Raw genomic sequence first — 20,004 nt, forward strand, 5'->3', positions numbered from 1 at the left:
GAGAGAGAGAATCTCAAGCAGACTTCCTGCTGAACACCAGAGCCCGACATGGGGCTCGATCTCACAACCCTGAGATCATGACCTGAGCCAACATCACAAGTCAGATGCTTAACCAACTGAGCTACCCAGGCACACCATTCTTATTTTTTTTTAATATTTTTTAAAATTTAGATAGTGATACATTTTTAACTAAACTCCACACTTTAGGCAGATTTCTTCATTACCTAATGTCCTTTGTCTGCTCCAGATTCCTATCTCAGATGTCACATTACATTTGGTTGTCATGTTCCCTTAAGCTCCCCTTGGCTGTGACAGTTTCTCAGACTTTCATTGTTTTCAATGACCTTTACACCTTTGAGGAATCCTGGTCACATATACTGTAAGATGCCTTTCTATCGGAATTTGTCTGTTTTTCTCATGATGCCATTGGGGTTGTAGGCTTTGGGAGGAAGCCTACTTGAGGGAAGGTACCATTTTCATCAAGCATATCAACGACACATACTATCCACATGGTTTATGGTTGCTGATTTTGACTAGATTACCTGGGTAAGGTAGTGTTTGTCTGGTTTCTCTGGTAAAGTTGCTTTTCTTCCCTCCTTTCCATGCTATACTTTTTGGAAACCAGTCACTACGCACAGCTTAAGGAGTGGGGAGTTGTGCTCCCCTCCTCTAGAGTGGAATGTCTGTATAATATATCAGGAACTCTTCTGCATGGGAGACTTGTTTCTTTTTGCGTGTTTATTTCTTTATTGAATCATTTATTTGCATCAGTATGGATGCATAGATATTTATTTTAAACTTTGAGTCCTAATCCAACACTACTTCATTTTGTTGCTAAAATTGTTCCAGATTTGGCCATTGGGAACTCTTTCAGTTGGTTCCTGTGCCCTTTGGACACACTCTCATCAATGTGGGTTGTTTTGTTTTGTTTTGTTTAGCCCTTCCTTACTTTATGTCACTAGGAAATACTCCAGGTTCATCTTGTGCATTTCCTGACCCAGTCCTAGAATTAATCACTTCTCCAAGGAGCCTTGCTTCCTTTTACTGGAGAATGGTATTAGAAACCAAGTTGTGAGTTTTAGGTGTGCTTGTTTCTATGGGGGTGTTATTTCTTTTAGGACCTCTAAAGCTAACAAAGCAAAGAAGTGTGTGTGTGTGTATGTGTGTGTGTGTGTGTGTGTGTGTGTGCGCGCGCGCGCACGAGTGCATGCATTAACCCTTGCATATACACATATCTATAAATTTGTCTATATGTGACCATTTGTAACTACATTGAGTTAAACATGAGTTCCTACTGATGTCTCCAACTCTAATCCATTATCACATGTTGGTAATGTTGATGATGACCTTGATTATCTACAAATCTCCAACCCATCATGGGAAACCTGGTTCCTGTCATCTATAATCTATTTATTTAGTCATTTGATTCCAGTATATATGTATGGCAGTATCAGAATTGTTAACCTCTCAGACATTTAGTTTTGTTTTATCTTCTCTCATGTTAAATATCCTCAGTGCTTTTTAGATTGCACATCATCTTGCTCATTCTCCATCAGTTCTGAATCCATGTTTTCCTTTCTTATGAGAAATACCAAAAAACCGCTCTCCATTTTACAAAAGAGGAGAATTACTTCTAGCAAACATTTACCCTTGCCATATACAAAGCACTGCTTTAAGAGTTTTATGCACATGAATTCATTTAGTCCTTATAACAATCCTTTGAGATTGGTACTGTCATTTTCTCTATATTACATGAGGAAAGGTTGATAACTTGCCCAAGTTCAAACAACTAATGAGTAGTGGACCTGGGATTCAAAACTAAGATCTGATGTCAGAGTTCATATCTGTGATCATTATTTTATGCCACATTGTTGCTTGAAGGGTCTTTCTGAAGTACTGCTCTGCATATGTAACACCCAGACTTTCAAACTGTCAGTGGTTCACTATTGCCCATTAGATAAAGACCAAATATCTTAGGTTAACATTCAGTGCCTTCCACAATCCAGTGTACCCTCTGCTCCAGCTTAGAGAGCATGAGCAGTGAAGATCCTCAGAACATTCCCAGATACTGTTTCACCTAATGAACACATTCTCTACCCTTCCTCCCAGAAAAAGCCCAGGCCAAGCCAGGCCCTTTCCACAAAGCCTCCTCACATCCCCCCTGGCAGACTGCATTAACAGTGATCTCTTCCTTCTTTGTTGACACTCATTGTTCAAGTCCTTTGCTTGGTATTTAGTTGTGTTTTGTTAATATACTTTTTATTGGTCTGTCCAGTCTCCCCAGTTTGTTCTCAATGCCAGCTTGTCACTGTTGATGACTGTTATAAGTTTTAATCCTCACAGACTTATTTGATGAGAAGTTGGGACTGCAGTATTTGCTCAGATATCATCATTGTCCATTCAATAGACAATAGACAATCAAATCCTGCATTAGTATATGTTAGCCAATCAAATTAGTTTTGTCTAAGTCCATGAGCCATGCTCTATGTAGCTCCTACTCCCCTAGATATTGTCCCTATTCTGAGAAGTCAAGGTGGCCTATTGTACATAGTCCCCATCATTTTAGCTCTGTAGAGGGCTTAGCTGTGCTAGGTGATACTAAGTTGAAGTATTGTCCCCAGTTCTTATTTCAGTGTGGCCGGTATACCAAGTTTTACAGGGGTGGGTCTGGCACCAGCTGTGTCTCAGATAAATCTCGTTCAGTTCCCTAAGAGGGGGCTGGAATAAGGAGAACCCACGAATTCTGCTTCAAAGAGAAGAACCTAGATTCGAACTGTAGCCTGTTTTTGCTAAACTTTAGTAATTTCAGTGCCACCTTCATGGTTTTTACCAGGTCTACTTAATGCTCACATTTTTTTAACTTAAATTTTGGTCTCATTTTACATAGTAAAATTATAGGTTTAATATGCTATGGTTTTTCAAATTAAAATAAATGTATAAACATTAGATATCCGTTATCTTGTATCACACACAATTACGTCACATACTTTGACGGTGTGCTTGCCACCCTTTGGGGGACACAGCTCTGCTGTTTTGGTCTTTTCCTCCTGACCCCTTTCTAGATGTGAAGTCTCTCCTGATCAGGTCACTGGTGTTCAGGCTGGGCTCCCATACTCTAGTGGGTTCCAATAGGGCACCTTCAGAGCCACTCTGAGGGTAGGAAGAGTCCCTGGGCAAGACTATGGGCATTTTCTTTTCTTTGGAAAGAGCAGCTCAGCTTTTATTTCTTCCCCTGTCCAGAGTGCCTAGTTTTTATTTGAAGAAAGGGTGCTATGGATTTTTTTAAAGTATGAAAACCATAGGACAAGTCAATCCAGGATAAGCACTGCCAGAAAGACCACTTGTTTTGATATGCATTCATTCATACATTCATTCAGTACTTCTCTAGGCCTCTCTTAGCTCTTCCTAGCTTTGGGATCAAGAGAGCTGACTTCAACTGTATTTTGATTGTTGTAATGAAGCAAAATATGTCTCAATAGCTTGAGATGATAGCATGCTAAACACTATTCCAATACTGTTCTACTTGATCTAGGTTGAGAGTAAGCCTTTGGTTCAAGCCCAGAAGCCACCTTCCAAGATCAAGAACCTCAGAATGACTCGATTCTTGCCTAAGGTGGGAAGTGATGCTTAGTGTCTTTTCTCTAGGAAAGGTTGAGGTTAAGTGGGTGGCCAGAATAGCTTTTCAGAGGCATTTTTCATCAACTCAGCATAACATGATGCATATACTCTATCCACATCACCATGCCTCATCTCCACACAATTTTAGATGTTGCTATTCAATGACAGACTACCTCTCTTGTAATCAATCAATTCATGGAGACAGGCATCCAAGTGAGGTCAAATCAATAATGTAGGAGAAATGCAAGCTTATGTTGCACCAAGGGAGGTGTACACTATATAGCAGGAAGTGCTTTCCCATATTAGGGTGGTAAGATATTGGAATGATGATAATAATGGCTAACACTTATGGAATACTCTACATGAATTGCCTCATTTACCTCACAAAAGCCTTATGAGGTAGATCCCATTTTTGTCCCCATGGTAGTGATGAGATAATTGAAGCTTAGAGAAAGAGTTTGTGACCTATTCAGGATCTACAGTTACATGCGGTGGAGCAGGGAGTCAAACCCAGAGCTCATCTGCTTGACCACTCTGCTTTTCTCTACAAGAGCTTTGAAAATAGATTTAGGCCTGGATTTGGTTCAGACTCATTCTTGCTGTGACAGGGGAGCTGGGAGAAATGACTCCCTGGAGACATAGATTTCTTGCCTGAGGCTTCTGCACCTTATCCACTTTCTCCTTATATAGAATCCAAACACCAGCATTACTTCACTCCCTTTTGTGGATACCAAGGGGAAGAAGAACATGGTTAACTTCCCACGCATCAGCAACAAAATCTTGCTAAAGCCACCCCTGCTGTATCAGGTGAGTACAGGGCAGTGGACATGGCCCTGAGCAGGGAGGTCAAAGACTTTGGTCTGGAACCAAGTTTAGAAAGGCCTAGATGGTGGGAAAAGCACAATGTCACCTGAAGAGTTGGGTTCTTGTCCTGTTCTCACTCTTTACAATGAATGTAAACCTTAGCAAATAAATCACTGACTTTCTTTTATCCACAAAATGGGCTCTCCGTAGGGTTGTCATGAGGATTTATTGAGGGAAAGAAGAGTGAAGTGTCTGGTATATAAATAGTAGAAGCATATGAAATGATTGTTTTCTTCCAGTGTCCCCTACTCTTTTTTGTGTAAGGACCAAAAGAGAGAACATAAGAAAGAGCCAAGTTAAAGAGGTATGATAGACACATAAGTTCAAGGGTTTGTGCCCTTGAGCAAATCACTTTATCTAGTTAGGAAATGACCTTCTCAAGAGCAGTAATAAAAAAACTGTTCCCATTTCTTCACTGTGGTTGTCAACTGCTTAAGGCACTGTGCACAGGCCTCACAGAGAATAATGTGAGTCAGACAGACACTTCCTTTGAGAGGAAGACTGAGAAAACCTAAGGTCTGATAATTATCATTTTCTCCCTGGAAAGGTAGAAGAAGAATCTGTCTGGAGGTGGGTGTTCTTGGTCTGATCAATGGTTCGTGACACCCAAAAGTCTAAGCAGTCCTTTATTTCAAGTCTCTTTGTCTGGACAGGAGAATCAAAGTCACAATCAGACGCCAGCCTCTGAGCTCCGGACTTCAGAGATGCCTTTTCATTCAAGCATTAAAACCGAAGATCTCAAGCCAGAGGAGAAACCACCAAGAAAGCACAAGGTGCCTCTGACGGCGGCAGGTATGCCGTTTGGGAAGTAGCAGCGTTTAGTGGGGCTGGTTCTAGATGGTCAAGGTGTCATGAGCTGAGCTGAACCAAAGAGGGCTAGGCTGCCAGGTGTTAGAGAAGTCAACTAAGGCAACAAGCCAAAGTGAAAGTAGCAGTAAGCATCTCATCACTTACTGTGATAGTATAAGGAAGAGAATAAATAGGGGGAAACACCGACTCCCCAGTGTTCCATTTTCCCTGTGGACTGGCACCACTCCAGGTCAGATGTGTATGATGAGCTCAAGCAGAGCTCACTGCCTAGGGAGCTGAACAAGCTTCCTGTCATTTTATGCAGGAGGGGGAGGGAGAAGTAGAGGGGAAGAGCTACGAGAGGAAATGTACTGAGTACTGAGTCAGAGTAGGGCAAGTGCCTTGATATCTCACTTCTTCCTCTTGATAAGGAGGTCTTGTCAGAAATACCTGAGGAAAGCATCTGAATAGGGGCTTCTGGGTTAGAAATGTAGATGTGTGTAAGCGCATGGCTGCCCAGGGGAACCTGAGCCCTTGACAGCAACTTTTCAGAGAGTTCATGTACTGGCTCTGCACCAATGCTGGTGTGGCAATGGCAGTTTCCCCGTGAACCCTGCCAGGAAGCCTTTGTAATTACCTATGGTTGGGCCTGAAAGATCACATAGGTTTTTGGCCAGGAGCCCAACTCCTCACAAGGTTCAGAGATTCATCCCCTATTAGGATTCAAAGGAAGAGAACCAACACCCACTGTGCCAACATTATCTGACACTTAGAGCTCTTTACCCACAGCTTTGAAATTGTTGTCCTTCCTCTTCTTAAACAATCTTAGGAAACACCCACGAGGCGATCACTTCAGTCTTGAGTTAGTTCTGCCTTTACAGAGCTCATATCTCCCTCCTTGCTCTCTTAGGTCTTGGTTCTATCTTCTGGGCTAAGAATATGCATGACTGCCCTTCACACAGGTCTTGTCTCTCATGTCTTTTTTCCTTCTGGCAGTTCCTTCTCCAACTCTTCAGCAGTTTGTCAAATAACGTGGTGCCTTCCCCTCCTACCCCCAATCCCCAGGACTCTCTCTCAGCACTCTCCAGTTTATCTCCTTAAAGTTTGAACCCCACCCCACTTGCTGCCAGACCAAACACCAAATACCTGATGGGGTCTGGCCAGAGAAGGATAGAGAAGAGCAAACACATGTTCCTTCCTTGCAGTCTGAGCTGCAGATTTGAGTGGGAATACTTCTTGGGCCTTTAAAGTTGCACTTAAGTTACTTGCCTGGCCCTTGAAGGCATTATAGTTTGCAAACCCTCTTGGGATAAACTGTTTGTGTAGCCCCCAATATGGAAACTGCTGCTGTAACTACATACCACTTGACACTAGCTTTCCTCCTCAAATTTTTACCAATGCTACTGCAACCCATAGCTTTTAGCAAATGGCTAAATTCTTCCTTTCCCTTCCTTGTATTTCCCTCCTGATTTATGGAAATAGTACAACACCTTAACATTTATCCTTTACATTTCTACCCTGTGAGATTCAAGACACATGGTCCTTAGTAAGGCACCTAGTTGAGGAAAGGAGTGACTGTCTCATGAGCTAGAAGGGGTGTCCTCATCAGGACCCTGGGTAAATCCCCATGTTGCCTCAACTGACAACTATAATGTCTTTCACACAGAGGCCCTAAAGTTTTTTAAGAACCAGCTATCTTCATATGAGCAAAGTGAAATCCTGGGCTACACGAAGCTGTGGTTCCTGGGGCTTGAAGCAGAGAAGCTCCATGTGACTCCTGAGAAGTTAAGCAAAACAAGTTTCGATGATGAACACGGCTCCTATATGAAGGTGATAGGGGAGTAGGTCATGGTAACTCCAGGGGCCTGGGGCTTAAGGACAAGAAGTAGTCTGGAAAGGAAAAAAAAAAAAAAAGTGTGTGTGTGTGTGTGTGTGTGTGTGTGTGTGTGTGTTTAATAGCATTTGGTGCCAATACATCTCAGACTAGGCATCCTGAAGGATTCTAGTAGGTGATAAACCAAAGAAATGCCATGTTTAAAAATGGGAAAACATGCACTTAATATACAAACTACTCTGCTAACAGAGTACTGATTTTTCTCCAAGAGTATTTGGAGTAACAGGTTTGTGTCCTGGGCAAATTTCCACAGGCTCTTTTCTGCATAGCTCTGCACCCATTGGAAAGGCCATATTCCATGGAATAAGGTGCAGTCTTCCCAATATCCTCTTTTTTGTCTCCTCTATACAAGCCCATACATGGACCTTTTCCTATTCCATTTTAAATGCCATTTCTCTGCAACCAAAAAAAGTTCTTGTCACTGTAGTCTCTGGCACCTAGTCCTTGACTCTTTTCAAGTTCCCAAAGATGGATCCTAGCAAAGATGATCTCTCCTTCTCCTCTTCTGATTGTAATCTGGGGTTCGCCAGGACAGTGCCTCTTACCAGCCTGAAGGCAAAATCCAGGCAGTGAAAAGTGTCTCTTTTGCTTCAGAAAGGAATTTCCACTTTTGAAAATGTCCAGATATGTGATGCTTAGTCTACCAGGTTAGTAGGCTGCTGAGAAATTCCTCCTCTGGACATTTCTTCACAACTTCGTTACATTTAAAGATTGGTCTTTGATGGCTTCAAAGAAGAGACATATTTCTTTTTTTTTAAAGATTTTATTTATTTATATGACAGAGTGATAGAGAGCACAAGTAGGCAGAGAGGCAGGCAGAGGGATAGGAAGAAGCAGACTGTCTGCTGAGCAGGGAGCCCGACGTGGGGCTCGATCCCAGGACCCGGAGATCATGACCTGAGCCAAAGGCAACTGCTTAGCTGACTGAGCCACCCAGGTGCCCCAAAGAGACATTATTTCTTAAGAGTATTTAGAGCTGTGTTTCTCAAGCTCTACTATACACATTAAGCCCCTGGAGATCTTGTTAAAAATGTGGATTTTTATCCAGCAGCTGTGGGATGGAGCCCCAGAGATTTTGCCTTTTTCAAAAGTTTCCAGGCAATGCCCATGCTGCTGGTCCTTGGTTACACTCTGAGAAGGAAGGATTTAGAGTTTCTGGCACAAATCCTCTATCTAGTGCCCTGGTTCTTAACATTTTTAGGCCGAGGATCCCTTTGGGAGTCTGATATATGCTGTAAGTCCTTATTCCAGAAAAGGCACCCTGAACATACATAAGGTTTCAAAGAGGGGTGGGCTGTTAATGGATCCTTGGTTAAGTATCTCCAACACAAACCTTACTTCCAATTCATCCAGACATCCTCAACTCCTCCACCCTGACCCCTACCTGGGTTAGAGTCTCTGGAAAATTCCCCAGGGATGTCAGCACTACCTTTAAGTTAATTCACTGGAGCTCAGTTCCTCAGTCTCAAATATTAGGGAGCTATGTTACTGGTGGAGGCAGGCAGGGGGATAATGCATGCTCACTGTATACTCAGAATCTCCATCTTCATTGCATTCCAATGCATGCCAAATTCCCAAACAGGCAGCACAACTGCATTCTCATTTCTATTCTGTCAACGATCATTAATTGAATACCTATTTGAGAACCTATCATATGCTTGAGCATTGCTAGACTCTAGAAATATAAAAGGAACTATAAAAATGAGTACAACCTGGTTCTTGGCCTCAAGTAATGACAGTCAATGTCAAAGTGGACATGTAGATAAATAATTATGATACAACCAAACTGGTGACCTGTGCAAAATACCTTTATGCCAACATGTGCAGAGCTTGTCCATTGCCCTTTCCCTGTACATTGTCATGACAAACCTGTACAAGTAGGGCAATCCACTTCCACAATTAGTAAAGTTGTACCTGTTCATATTCATGATCCTGATTCCTGCTATATGAAAGAACTGCCACCACAGAATCATGAACACTTCATGAGGACTTGTATACAAACATATGTCTTTCATCTCTCCCAAATTCCTGCGTGCAAAACTGGGAATCAGAGATTCTCAGAACTGGAAGGCATTAGAGGTTCTTATCCAGAATCTTCAGTTACAGATGAGGGCACTGAGCTCACAGTTAGTAAGGGACTTGTCTGAAGAAGTGCAGATAAAGTCTTTTTAATTAAAAATTTCCCATTGCTTTGAATAAATCCCTGTTCTCTAGTTTCCAGCCCGTGGAGGGACATGGGTGATTCTGACTCTTGGAAAATGCTTCTCTTCTTAGTTGAGAAAGGTTTGAGTTCTGTACTGCTTACTGTCAAGTTAGAATTAAATCTGGATAAGTCAAGAGGAGAACTAGATCTGACCAGGAAGAGGCAGAACAGATGCACCAGGGGTCTAAAATAGAACTTCCCCCAAACTGAGGCTACTGCTCAGCTGCATTCAAGAATTATGAAATATCCAAACCGGAAGGACCTGAGAGCCACTTTGTTCAGTCCTTTTACTTGGCAGGTTCCCACATAAGCAGAAAACTAGAGGTAACAGCAGGGCTGGGACTAGAACCCAAGTTTTCTTTTTTTTTAATTTTCAATTTTTAAAGATTTTGCTTACTTATTTGTCAGAGAGAGAGAGAGAGTGGGGGGTGTGTGTGTGCACAAGCAGGGGGAGCGGCAGGCAGAGGGAGAAGCAGACTCCCCGCTGAGCAGGGAGCCCGATGCGGGACTCGATCCCAGGACCCTGATCATGACCTGAGCCGAAGGCAGACGCTTAACCAGACTGAGCCACCCAGGTGTCCCTAGAACCCAAGTTTTCTAAAGACCATCCAATGTTCTTTGCACTGCCTGACGTGGATAGAGCCTGTGGGACCTTCCTGGCACCACCTTGGTAGCCTGGGATCTGAGCAACAAGCTAAGCAACGAGAGGAGTATAGGAATTACACAAATACCTGGTGCAGTTCAGAAAGTTCCCCCAGGCATAAACCATGGGCTGACACAGGGGCCCCACTATCAGGGAAGCCCCAGAGCCTATGGCTCTGTTTCTTACCCTGGTCTGGCTTCTGCAGGTCCTGCATGACCACATTGCCTACCGCTATGAGGTTTTGGAGATGATCGGGAAAGGGTCCTTTGGACAGGTGGCCAAGTGCTTGGATCACAAAAACAATGAGTTGGTGGCCTTGAAAATCATCAGGAATAAGAAGAGGTATGGTTTGCTAGATGGCCTAGGCCATGGGAGAGGTGGTTTGCGTGATTCTGGCCCCTTCATAATGCCAACCCTTCCTAACTCTGCGTTTTCCTCTGATCTTCCTCATCTTTTTCCTCTTTCTCTCTCTAATTTCACAATGGGGCAAAGTAGAAGCAAGAATATGAAGCTTTTAGTGCTTTCTGCCCCCTCTCCCTGGACGGTCTTGTTGGGGTGATGGGGAGGGGCTGGAGAAAGGGGCTAACTGCTGTAGCATGACATGACACTGTGAATTCTGTCCCCATTTCCTATCCTCCCTGCCACTCCCCCACCACTTCAGATTTCACCACCAGGCCCTGGTGGAGCTGAAGATCCTGGAAGCTCTCAGAAGGAAGGACAAAGACAACACCCACAATGTGGTACACATGAAGGACTTTTTCTATTTTCGCAATCATCTCTGCATCACCTTTGAACTCCTGGGGTCAGCTGCTTTTTCTTTTAATTCATTTTTCTTTTGAAAAATTGCTTAAGGTGACAGAAGAGAAACTTTGAGGTCAGAACACTAGATTTTTCTAGATGTGAGCTTTTAATGACTAGAGTAGACACGATGGCCAAGGAGTCAAAGGAGCTGGGCCCAAAGCTGCCCATCTCACCCCATCCCTCAGTCATGCCTGTCACCTGCCAGCATACTCAGGATGTGCTGCCTAAGTTCTGGGTGCCAAACTGGGTGACATAACCAATGCAAGGCCCCTGCGCTCAAGATTGAAACTGAAATATATTGAAAAGGACTGTCCTTTGCCACCATGTCCCCACTCACTGGCTTTATGATCCTGTGGTGCTGAGGTTGGAAGCCAAGGAAACAGGCAGCTAGCTGCTCCCAGCAAGGAAAGGACTTTGATTTTGAGCAAATAAGGACAGGAGCAGGTATTTTTGGTCAGGAAGCAGAACCTGACTGAAATAGATTGGCATCACGTAGCTGAGTATTGGAGCTGGAAGGGTGTAATAATTGGAAGGACATGCTAATTTGAGTACTTTTCTCTCTGAGAAGACCATCTTCCATAATTTGAACAAAACCAGAAACCGAGAAAGCATTTAGCAAAGGGGAATAATTAGGGTAGATGCTCAGAGGCTCAGTATTATGGGATTCACTGAGCTGGTAGCTTGGTGCTCCCATGACACCGTTGCTATTAGTGAAATTCTAGGAACCAGCTAAACTGGAGTCAGAAGGAAGGTTGATACTCTTCTCAGCATCTCTGATGACTACAAAATGTGGTCCACTTTCCAGTATACAGAGGCGAATTATCTTCCTTCTGTCAAAATGAACAAGCCAGGCTGCCTTTCTAGACCATTACTCACAGTATTTCCACAGTTAAATGTCATTGTACTTAAAAGAGCTCTGAAAAGAGAGGGGGGGCAGGTGTGCAGAGGGTGAATGCAAAGACCAGAGAGGTTAGGAGTTGCCCAGGGTCACACAGCCAGTCAGAATGAGGCTAGAGCTTCACATCTCCCTTGTACTCCTCAAGAATGAATGGCTTCCTAAGTACTTTCAGAGTTAGAGGAGGCTTGGAAATGGAAGCTTGGGAGAAACCAGGAAGAAGTTGTTTCTGGGTGGTGCCCCTTCTTTCCCTCCTCTCCCCACCTTATGGTTTGCAGAGCCACAAACTGGCAGCTCACAGATATATTTTTCTTGTTAAAATGCTTTGCATTTGTTTCCAACATTTGTAAGTCAGCAGATTTCACATAATATAGCAGGCTTTTATACAATAGTGCAGGCTTCTGCCTGTTTAGAAAATTTGGTATAATCTAGCAAGAGTAAACCCTCATTTCTGCAAGGCTACAGTTGGATGGGACCAAGCGTCCAGGCTCACTTTAGATAGGGTAGGGCTTCTCCATTTTGCCTCAGCCCCCATCTATCCACTCTCTTGTTGCTTTACCTATCAGGAACATTTATATGTCTTTAGACAGCCTTATTAGTTTGGGGCAGGGGTGGCCACTTGGTTGGGTGGTGGACTTCCTGGATCTCTTCCAAGGGCCTGAGAAACTATGAATATTTCAGAAGTTTGGCCCAACGTTTTAATACCCACATGAGTAACAAAGCAGTTAATGACCTTGCCACATAAGAAACAAGGGACATCTGAAAGCCCAGCACAGTGGAGCTTCATGCCAGATCCACCATGAATCAAGGGGAAGGTTGAGTTTATAGGACTTGAAAGCCCTGCCTCCTGGTCTGAGTTTTGCCTACTACCAGAGGGAAACCAGGTGATATGGGATCGTTTAGACATTCAAACTCAGCATTATACCTTCTGCACTGATACACACATATCACTTTCTCTCTCTTTTTTCCAGAATCAACTTATATGAGTTGATGAAGAATAATAGCTTTCAAGGCTTCAGTCTGTCAATAGTTCGGCGCTTCACCCTCTCTGTTTTGAAGTGTTTGCAAATGCTTTACGTAGAGAAAATCATTCACTGTGATCTCAAGCCTGTGAGTACAAGCTCTGTCTTGCCAGGGGAGCTGGTTCCCACCCTCAGAAATTGTTTGCCCCATTCTGTTTCCCAGTGGTAACTGGGAAGCCATCATAGCCAAGGCTCCAGGATGGAAGCCAAGCAGTTATGTTTATATGTTGTGTAAACCACGAGAGATGCGGTGAAGACTAAGGGACAGATATTGGGGCAATGCAGAGAGATGTAGTTTATCATCAAGACAGACAGGAGCAGGAAGGTCTGAGGGCTTTCCTACAGAAGGCTTAGGGGTATGAGGGACATATGTTTTTTTTTATTTTTTATTGTTATGCTAATCACCATATATTACATCATTAGTTTTTGATGTAGTGTTCCATGAGTCATTGTTTGTGCATAACACCCAGTGCTCCACGCAGAATGTGCCCTCTTTAATACCCATCACCAGGCTAACCCATCCCCCTACCCTCCTCCCCTCTAGAACCCTCAGTTTGTTTTTCAGAGTCCATCGTCATTCATGGTTCGTCTCCTGGTCCGACTTACTCCCCTTCATTCTTCCCCTCCTGCTATCTTCTTCTTTTTTTTTTCTTAACATGTGTTGCATTATTTGTTTCAGAAGTACAGATCTGTGATTCAACAGTCTTGCACAATTCACAGCGCTCACCATAGCACATACCCTACCCAATGTCTGTCACCCAGCCACCCCATCCCTCCCACCCCCCACCACTCCAGCAACCCTCAGTTTGTTTCCTGAGATTAAGAATTCCTCCTATCAGTGAGGTCATATGATACATGTCTTTCTCTGATTGACTTATTTCACTCAGCATAACACCCTCCAGTTCCATCCACGTCGTTGCAAATGACAAGAGCTCATTCCTTTTGATGGCTGCATAATATTCCATTGTGTATATATACCACGTCTTCTTTATCCATTCATCTGTCGATGGGCATCTTGGCTCTTTCCACAGTTTGGCTATTGTGGACACTGCTGCTATAAACATTGGGGTGCATGTACCCCTTCGGATCCCTACATTTGTATCTTTGTGGTAAATACCCAGTAGTGCAATTGCTGGATCGTATGGTAGCTCTATTTTCAGCTGTTTGAGGAACCTCCATACTGTTTTCCAGAGGGGTTGCACCAGCTTGCATTCCCACCAACAGTGTAGGAGGGTTCCCTTTTCTCCGCATCTCCGCCGACATCTGTCGTTTCCTGACTTGTTAATTTTAGCCATTCTGACGGGTGTGAGGTGGTATCTCATTGAGCTTTTGATTTGGATTTCCCTGATGCCGAGCGATGTTGAGCACTTTTTCATGTGTCTGTTGGCCATTTGGATGTCTTCTTTGGAAAAATGTCTGTTCATTTTTTCTGCCCATTTCTTGATTGGATTATTTGTTCTTTGGGTGTTGAGTTGGATAAGTTCTTTGTAGATTTTGGATACTAGCCCTTTATCTGATATGTCATTTGCAAATATTTTCTCCCATTCTGTCGGTTGTCTTTTGGTCTTGCGGACTGGTTCTTTTGCTGTGCAAAAGCTTTTTATCTTGATGAAATCCCAAGAGTTCACTTTTGCCCTTGCTTCCCTTGCCTTTGGCGATGTTTCTAGGAAGAAGTTGCTGAGCCTGAGGTCGAAGAGGTTGCTGCCTGTGTTCTCCTTTAGGATTTTGATGGACTCCTGTCTCACGTTGAGGTCTTTCAACCATTTGGAGTCTATTTTTGTGTGTGGTGTAAGGAAATGGTCCAGTTTCATTCTTCTGCATGTGGCTGTCCAATTTCCCCGACACCATTGTTGAAGAGACTTTTTGCCATTGGACATTGTTTCCGGCTTTGTCAAAGATAAGTTGACCATAGACTTGAGGGTCCATTTCTGGGCTCTCGATTCTGTTCCATTGATTTATATGTCTGTTTTTGTGTCAGTACCATACTGTCTTGATGATGACAGCTTTGTAGTAGAGCTGGAAGTCCGGAATTGTGATGTCGCCAGCTTTGCTTTTCTTTTTCAATATTGCTCTGGCTATTCGGGGTCTCTTCTGGTTCCATACAAATTTTAGGATTATTTGTTCCATTTCTTTGAAAAAAGTGGATGGTATTTTGATGGGGATTGCATTGAATGGGTAGATTGCTCTAGGTAACATTGACATCCTCCCAAGTTTGTTCTTCCAATCCATGAGCATGGAACGTTTTTCCATTTCTTTGTGTCTTCCTCAATTTCTTTCATGAGTATTTTATAGTTTTCTGAGTACAGATCGTTTCTTTGCCTCTCTGGTTAAATTTATTCCTAGGTATCTTATGGTATTGGGTGAAATTGTAAATGGGATCGACTCCTTAATTTGTCTCTCTTCTGTCTTGTTGTTGGTAGATAGGAATGCCACTGATTTCTGTGCATTGATTTTATATCCTGCTACTTTACTGAATTCCTGTATGAGTTCAAACAGTTTTGGGGTGGAGTCTTTTGGGTTTTCCACATACAGTATCATATCATCTGCAAAGAGTGAGAGTTTGAGTTCCTCTTTGCCAATTTGGATGCCTTTGATTTCTTTTTGTTGTCTAATTGCTGTGGCTAGGACTTCTAATACTATGTTGAATGGCAGTGGTGCTAGTAGACATCCCTGCCGCATTCCTCACCTTAGGGAGAAAGCTCTCAGCTTTTCCCCATTGAGAATGATGTTCGCTGTAGGTTTTTCATAGATGGCTTTTATGATATTAAGGTATGTACCCTCTATCCCTATACTCTGAAGAGTTTTGATCAAGAAAGGATGCTGTACTTTGTCAAATGCTTTTTCTGCATCTATTGAGAGGATCATATGATTCTTGTTCTTTCTTTTGTTAATGTATTGTATCAAGTTGATTGAATTGTGGATGTTGAACCAACCTTGCAGCCCAGGGATAAATCCCACTTGGTCGTGGTGAATAATCCTTTTAATGTACTGTTGGATCCTATTGGCTAGTATTTTGGTGAGAATTTTTGCATCCATTTTCATCAAGGATATTGGTCTGTAATTCTCCTTTTTGATGGGGTCTTTGTCTGGTTTTGGGATCAAGGCAATGGTGGCCTCATAAAATGAGTTTGGAAGTTTTCCTTCCATTTCTATTTTTTAGAACAGTTTCAGGAGAATAGGTATTAATTCTTCTTGAAATGTCTGATAGAATTCCCCTGGGAAGCCATCTGGCCCTGGGCTTTTGTTTGTTGGGAGATTTTTGATGACTGCTTCAATTTCCTTAGTGGTTATAGGTCTGTTCAGGTTTTCTATTTCTTCCTGGTTCAATTTTGGTAGTTGATACATCTCTAGGAATGCACCCATTACTTCCAGGTTATCTAATTTGCTGGCATAGAGTTGCTCATCATATGTTCTTATAATTGTTTGTATTTCTTGGTGTTGGTTGTGATCTCTCCTCTTTCATTCATGATTTGTTGATTTGGGTCATTTCTCTTTTCTTTTTGATAAGTCTGGCCAGGGGTGTATCAATCTTGTGAATTCTTTCAAAGAACCAGCTCCTAGTTTCGTTGATCTGTTCTACTGTTCTTTGGTTTCTATTTCATTGATTTCTGCTCTGATCTTTATTATTTCTCTTCTCCTGCTGGGTTTAGGCTTTCTTTGCTGTAATTTCTCCAGCTCCTTTAGGTGTAAGGTTAGGTTGTGTATTTGAGACCTTTCTTGTTTCTTGAGAAAGGCTTGTATTGCTATATACTTTCCTCTCAGGACTGCCTTTGCTGCATCCCAAAGATTTTGAACAGTTGTGTTTTCATTTTCATTGGTTTCCATGAATTTTTGTACTTCTTCTTTAATTTTCTGGTTGACCCATTCATTCTTTAGTAGGACGCTCTTTAGCCTCCATGTATTTGAGTTCTTTCTGACTTTCCTCTTGTGATTGAGTTCTAATTTCAAAGCATTGTGGTCTGAAAATATGCAGGGAATGATCCCAGTCTTTTGGTACCGGTTGAGACCTGGTTTGTGACCTAGGATGTGATCAATTCCGGAGAATGTTCCATGGCTACTAGAGAAGAATGTGTATTCCGTTGCTTTGGGATGGAATGTTCTGAATATGTCTGTGAAGTCCATTTGGTCCAGTGTGTCATTTAAAGTCTTTATTTCCTTGTTGATCTTTTGCTTAGATGATCTGTCCATTTCAGTCAGGGGGTGTTAAAGTCCCCCACTATTGTATTGTTGTCAATGTGTTTCTTCGCTTTTGTTATTAATTGCCTTATATAATTGTCTGCTCTCATGTTCGGGGCATAGATATTTACAATTGTTAGATCTTCTTGGTGGATAGACCCCTTAAGTAGGATATAGTGTCCTTCCTCATCTCTTATTACAGTCTTTGTTTTAAAATCTAATTTGTCTGATATAAGGCTTGCCACCCCAGCGTTCTTTTGGTGTCCATTAGCATGGTAAATGGGTTTCCACCCCCTCACTTTCAATGTGGGGGTGTCTTTGGGTCTAAAATGAGTCTCTTGCAGAGAGCATATCGATGGGTCTTGTTTTTTAATCCAATCTGATAGCCTCTGTCTTTTGATTGGGGCATTGAGCCCATTTACATTCAGCGTAACTATTGAAAGGTATGAATTTAGTGCCATTGTATTGCCTGTAAGGTGACTGTGACTGTATATTGTCTGTGTTCCTTTCTGATCTATGCTGCTTTTAGGCTCCTCTTGGCTTAGAGGACCCCTTTCACTATTTCTTGGAAGGCTGCTTTCGTGTTTGGAAATTCCTTTAGTTTTTGTTTGTCCTGGAAGCTTTTTACCTCTCCTTCTATTTTCAGTGACAGCCTAGCTGGATATAGTATTCTTGGCTGCATAGTTTTCTCATTTAGTGCTCTGAAGATATCTTGCCAGTCCTTTCTGGCCTGCCAGGTCTCCTTGGATAGGTCTGTTGCCAATCTAGTATTTCTACCATTGTAGGTTACATATCTCTTCTCCCTAAGCTGCTTTCAGGATTTTCTCTTTGTCTCTGAGACTTGTAAGTTTTACTATTAGATGTCGCGGTGTTGACCTATTATTATTGATTTTGAGAGGGGTTCTCTGTGCCTCCTGGATTTTGATGCCTGTTTCCTTCCTCACATTAGGGAAGTTCTCTGCTATTATTTGCTCCAATATATCTTCTGCCCCTCTCTCTCTTTCCTCTACTTTGGGATCCCAATTATTCTAATGTTGTTTCGTCTTATCGTATCACTACTCTCTCGAAATCTGCTCTCGTGATCCTGTAGTTGTTTCTCTCTCTTTTTCTCAGCCTCTTTATTGCCCATCATTTGGTCTTCTATATCGCTGATTCTCTCTTCTGCCTCATTTATCCTAGCATTTAGTGCCCCCAATTTTGATTGCTCCTCATTAATAGCCTTTTTGATTTTGACTTGGTTAGATTTTAGTTCTTTTATTTCCTCAGAAAGGGTTTCTCTAATAACTTCCATGCTTTTTTCAAGCCCAGCTAGTATCTTTAAAGTCATGATTCTGAACTCTAGGTCCGACATCATACTAATAGTCCGTATTGAGTAGGTCCCTGTCTGACGGTACTACCTCTTGTTCTTTTTGCTGAGGTGATTTTTTTCGTCTTGTCATTTTGTCCAGAGGAGAATAGATGAATGAGAGAACAAAATGCTAAGAGGTTAACAACATCCCCAGCAAATATACTGTATACAAATCAGAAAAGACCTGAAACCGGGGGAAAAGAAAGGGAAAGAAAGAAAAAAGAGAAAAAAAATAAAAAAAAGATAAAAACAAAAACAGAGCAATACAAAAAATCAGAATATGATCAAATATGATCAGGCTAGTGCATAGATCAGTGCCACACACTAGATTTTGGGTGTATTTTGGTCTGTTAGAAAATTGTGCATCCTAAAATTTTAAAGGAAGAAAGACATATATGTACAAAATAAGGGTTGATACAATGAAGGGATGGAAGATGACTGTAAAGATGAAAATTATAAAACATTTTATAAAAGGAATTGATAAGAAGTTGTTTGAAAAAAGAAAGAAGAAGATTTAAAAAAAATATAAAGAAAAAAGGGAGAGAATGTGATCAGGCAGGAGACTAGAACAAAGCCATACACTAGTGATTTAGGGTATATTTTGATCTGTTAGAAGAAACTGTATCTCAAAATTTTAAAGAGTGAACAACTTATATATATATATGCCAAAAATAAGGGTAACTACTATGAAGGGATAAAATATGACTCTAAAAATGAAAAATAAAAAATATTTTTTTTTAAAAAGGGATTGATAAGATGTTGGTTGAAAGGGGAAAAAGAAAAATTAAAAAAAAAAACAGTTAAAAAAATTAACTTTGATGAAGTAATGAATCATGGTAAAAAAAAAAGCCATGAATTCTATGTGCAGTATTCCCCTAGCGCTGGAGTTCTCCCGTTCTCCTTGATCAGTAAACTTGGTCTTGGCTTGCTGGATGTTGGTGCTGATCTTCTGGGGGAGGGGCCTGTTGCCGTGGTTTCCAAATGTCTTTGCCGGAGGCCGAATTGCCCCGCCCTTGTCGGTCCGGGCTAAGCAAGCTGCTTGGGTTTGCTCTTGGGAGCTTTTGTTCCCTGCAAGCTCTTGGTACAGCTTTGGAGGACCAGGGCGAAAATGGTGGCCTCCCAATCACCCCGAGGAGCCGAGAACTCGGGGCCCCGCTCCTCAGTGCGCCCCCCAGAGAAAAGCAGTCACTCCCGTCTCCCTGGTCTCCGGCCGCACTCCGTGCTCACCCGGCCTGTGACCGAGCGTTTCTATCTCTGGCACCCGATCCCGTGTGGAGTCTCCAAACCCAGCAGATCCCTGCGGTGCGCTCCCGCGCCGCTCCTCCTGGGGGAGGAAGGGGAGTCTCCCCGGCTCTGCCGCTTGTTGGGTCCCTGCTGGAGGAGCAGTGCCCCGACTGGGTCGCGGATCACAGTTTATGGCAACCCCGAGCTGAGAGCCCGCACCTCGGCTCCGTTCCTGCAGCCGGCTTCCCCGCTCCGATACCTGGGAGCTCTGCCGCTCTCAGGCACCCCCTGTCTTTCTGTGACCCCGAGGGTCCTAAGACCACACTGTCCCGGGAGGATTCCACCCCCCGCTTAGCCACTGGAGTGACGTCCCTCAGCGGAGCCGACTTCTCAAAGTTTCGATTTTGTGCTCCGCGGCCCCATCACTTGCCAGAAGCGGCCACGGAGGCCCCCTCCCCCGCAGTCTATCCTTCTGAATATCGCCTCGGATTCACTTCTCCGCACGTCCTACCTTCCAGTAAGTGGTC

The 20,004-nt window shown here is 42.8% G+C and overlaps 1 protein-coding gene across 1 annotated transcript in view; it reads left to right on the forward strand.

Moving 5' to 3' along the window:
- The window catches only part of DYRK4 (dual specificity tyrosine phosphorylation regulated kinase 4), a 69,066-nt gene that overhangs the window by 23,283 nt on the left and 25,779 nt on the right, over positions 1–20,004 (forward strand). Inside the window, exons 2-8 of the mRNA XM_088025881.1 lie at positions 3,533–3,613; positions 4,309–4,425; positions 5,136–5,274; positions 6,938–7,101; positions 10,217–10,353; positions 10,673–10,813; positions 12,679–12,817. Coding sequence (XP_087882007.1) covers positions 3,533–3,613; positions 4,309–4,425; positions 5,136–5,274; positions 6,938–7,101; positions 10,217–10,353; positions 10,673–10,813; positions 12,679–12,817 — 918 coding nt within the window. The remainder of the gene's footprint in view (positions 1–3,532; positions 3,614–4,308; positions 4,426–5,135; positions 5,275–6,937; positions 7,102–10,216; positions 10,354–10,672; positions 10,814–12,678; positions 12,818–20,004) is intronic.

Source organism: Eumetopias jubatus, unplaced genomic scaffold, assembly GCF_037043125.1.
Source record: "Eumetopias jubatus isolate StellerSeaLion01/CBP00866 unplaced genomic scaffold, mEumJub1_p1.0 scaffold_8, whole genome shotgun sequence".
Taxonomy (NCBI): Eukaryota; Metazoa; Chordata; class Mammalia; order Carnivora; family Otariidae; genus Eumetopias; species Eumetopias jubatus.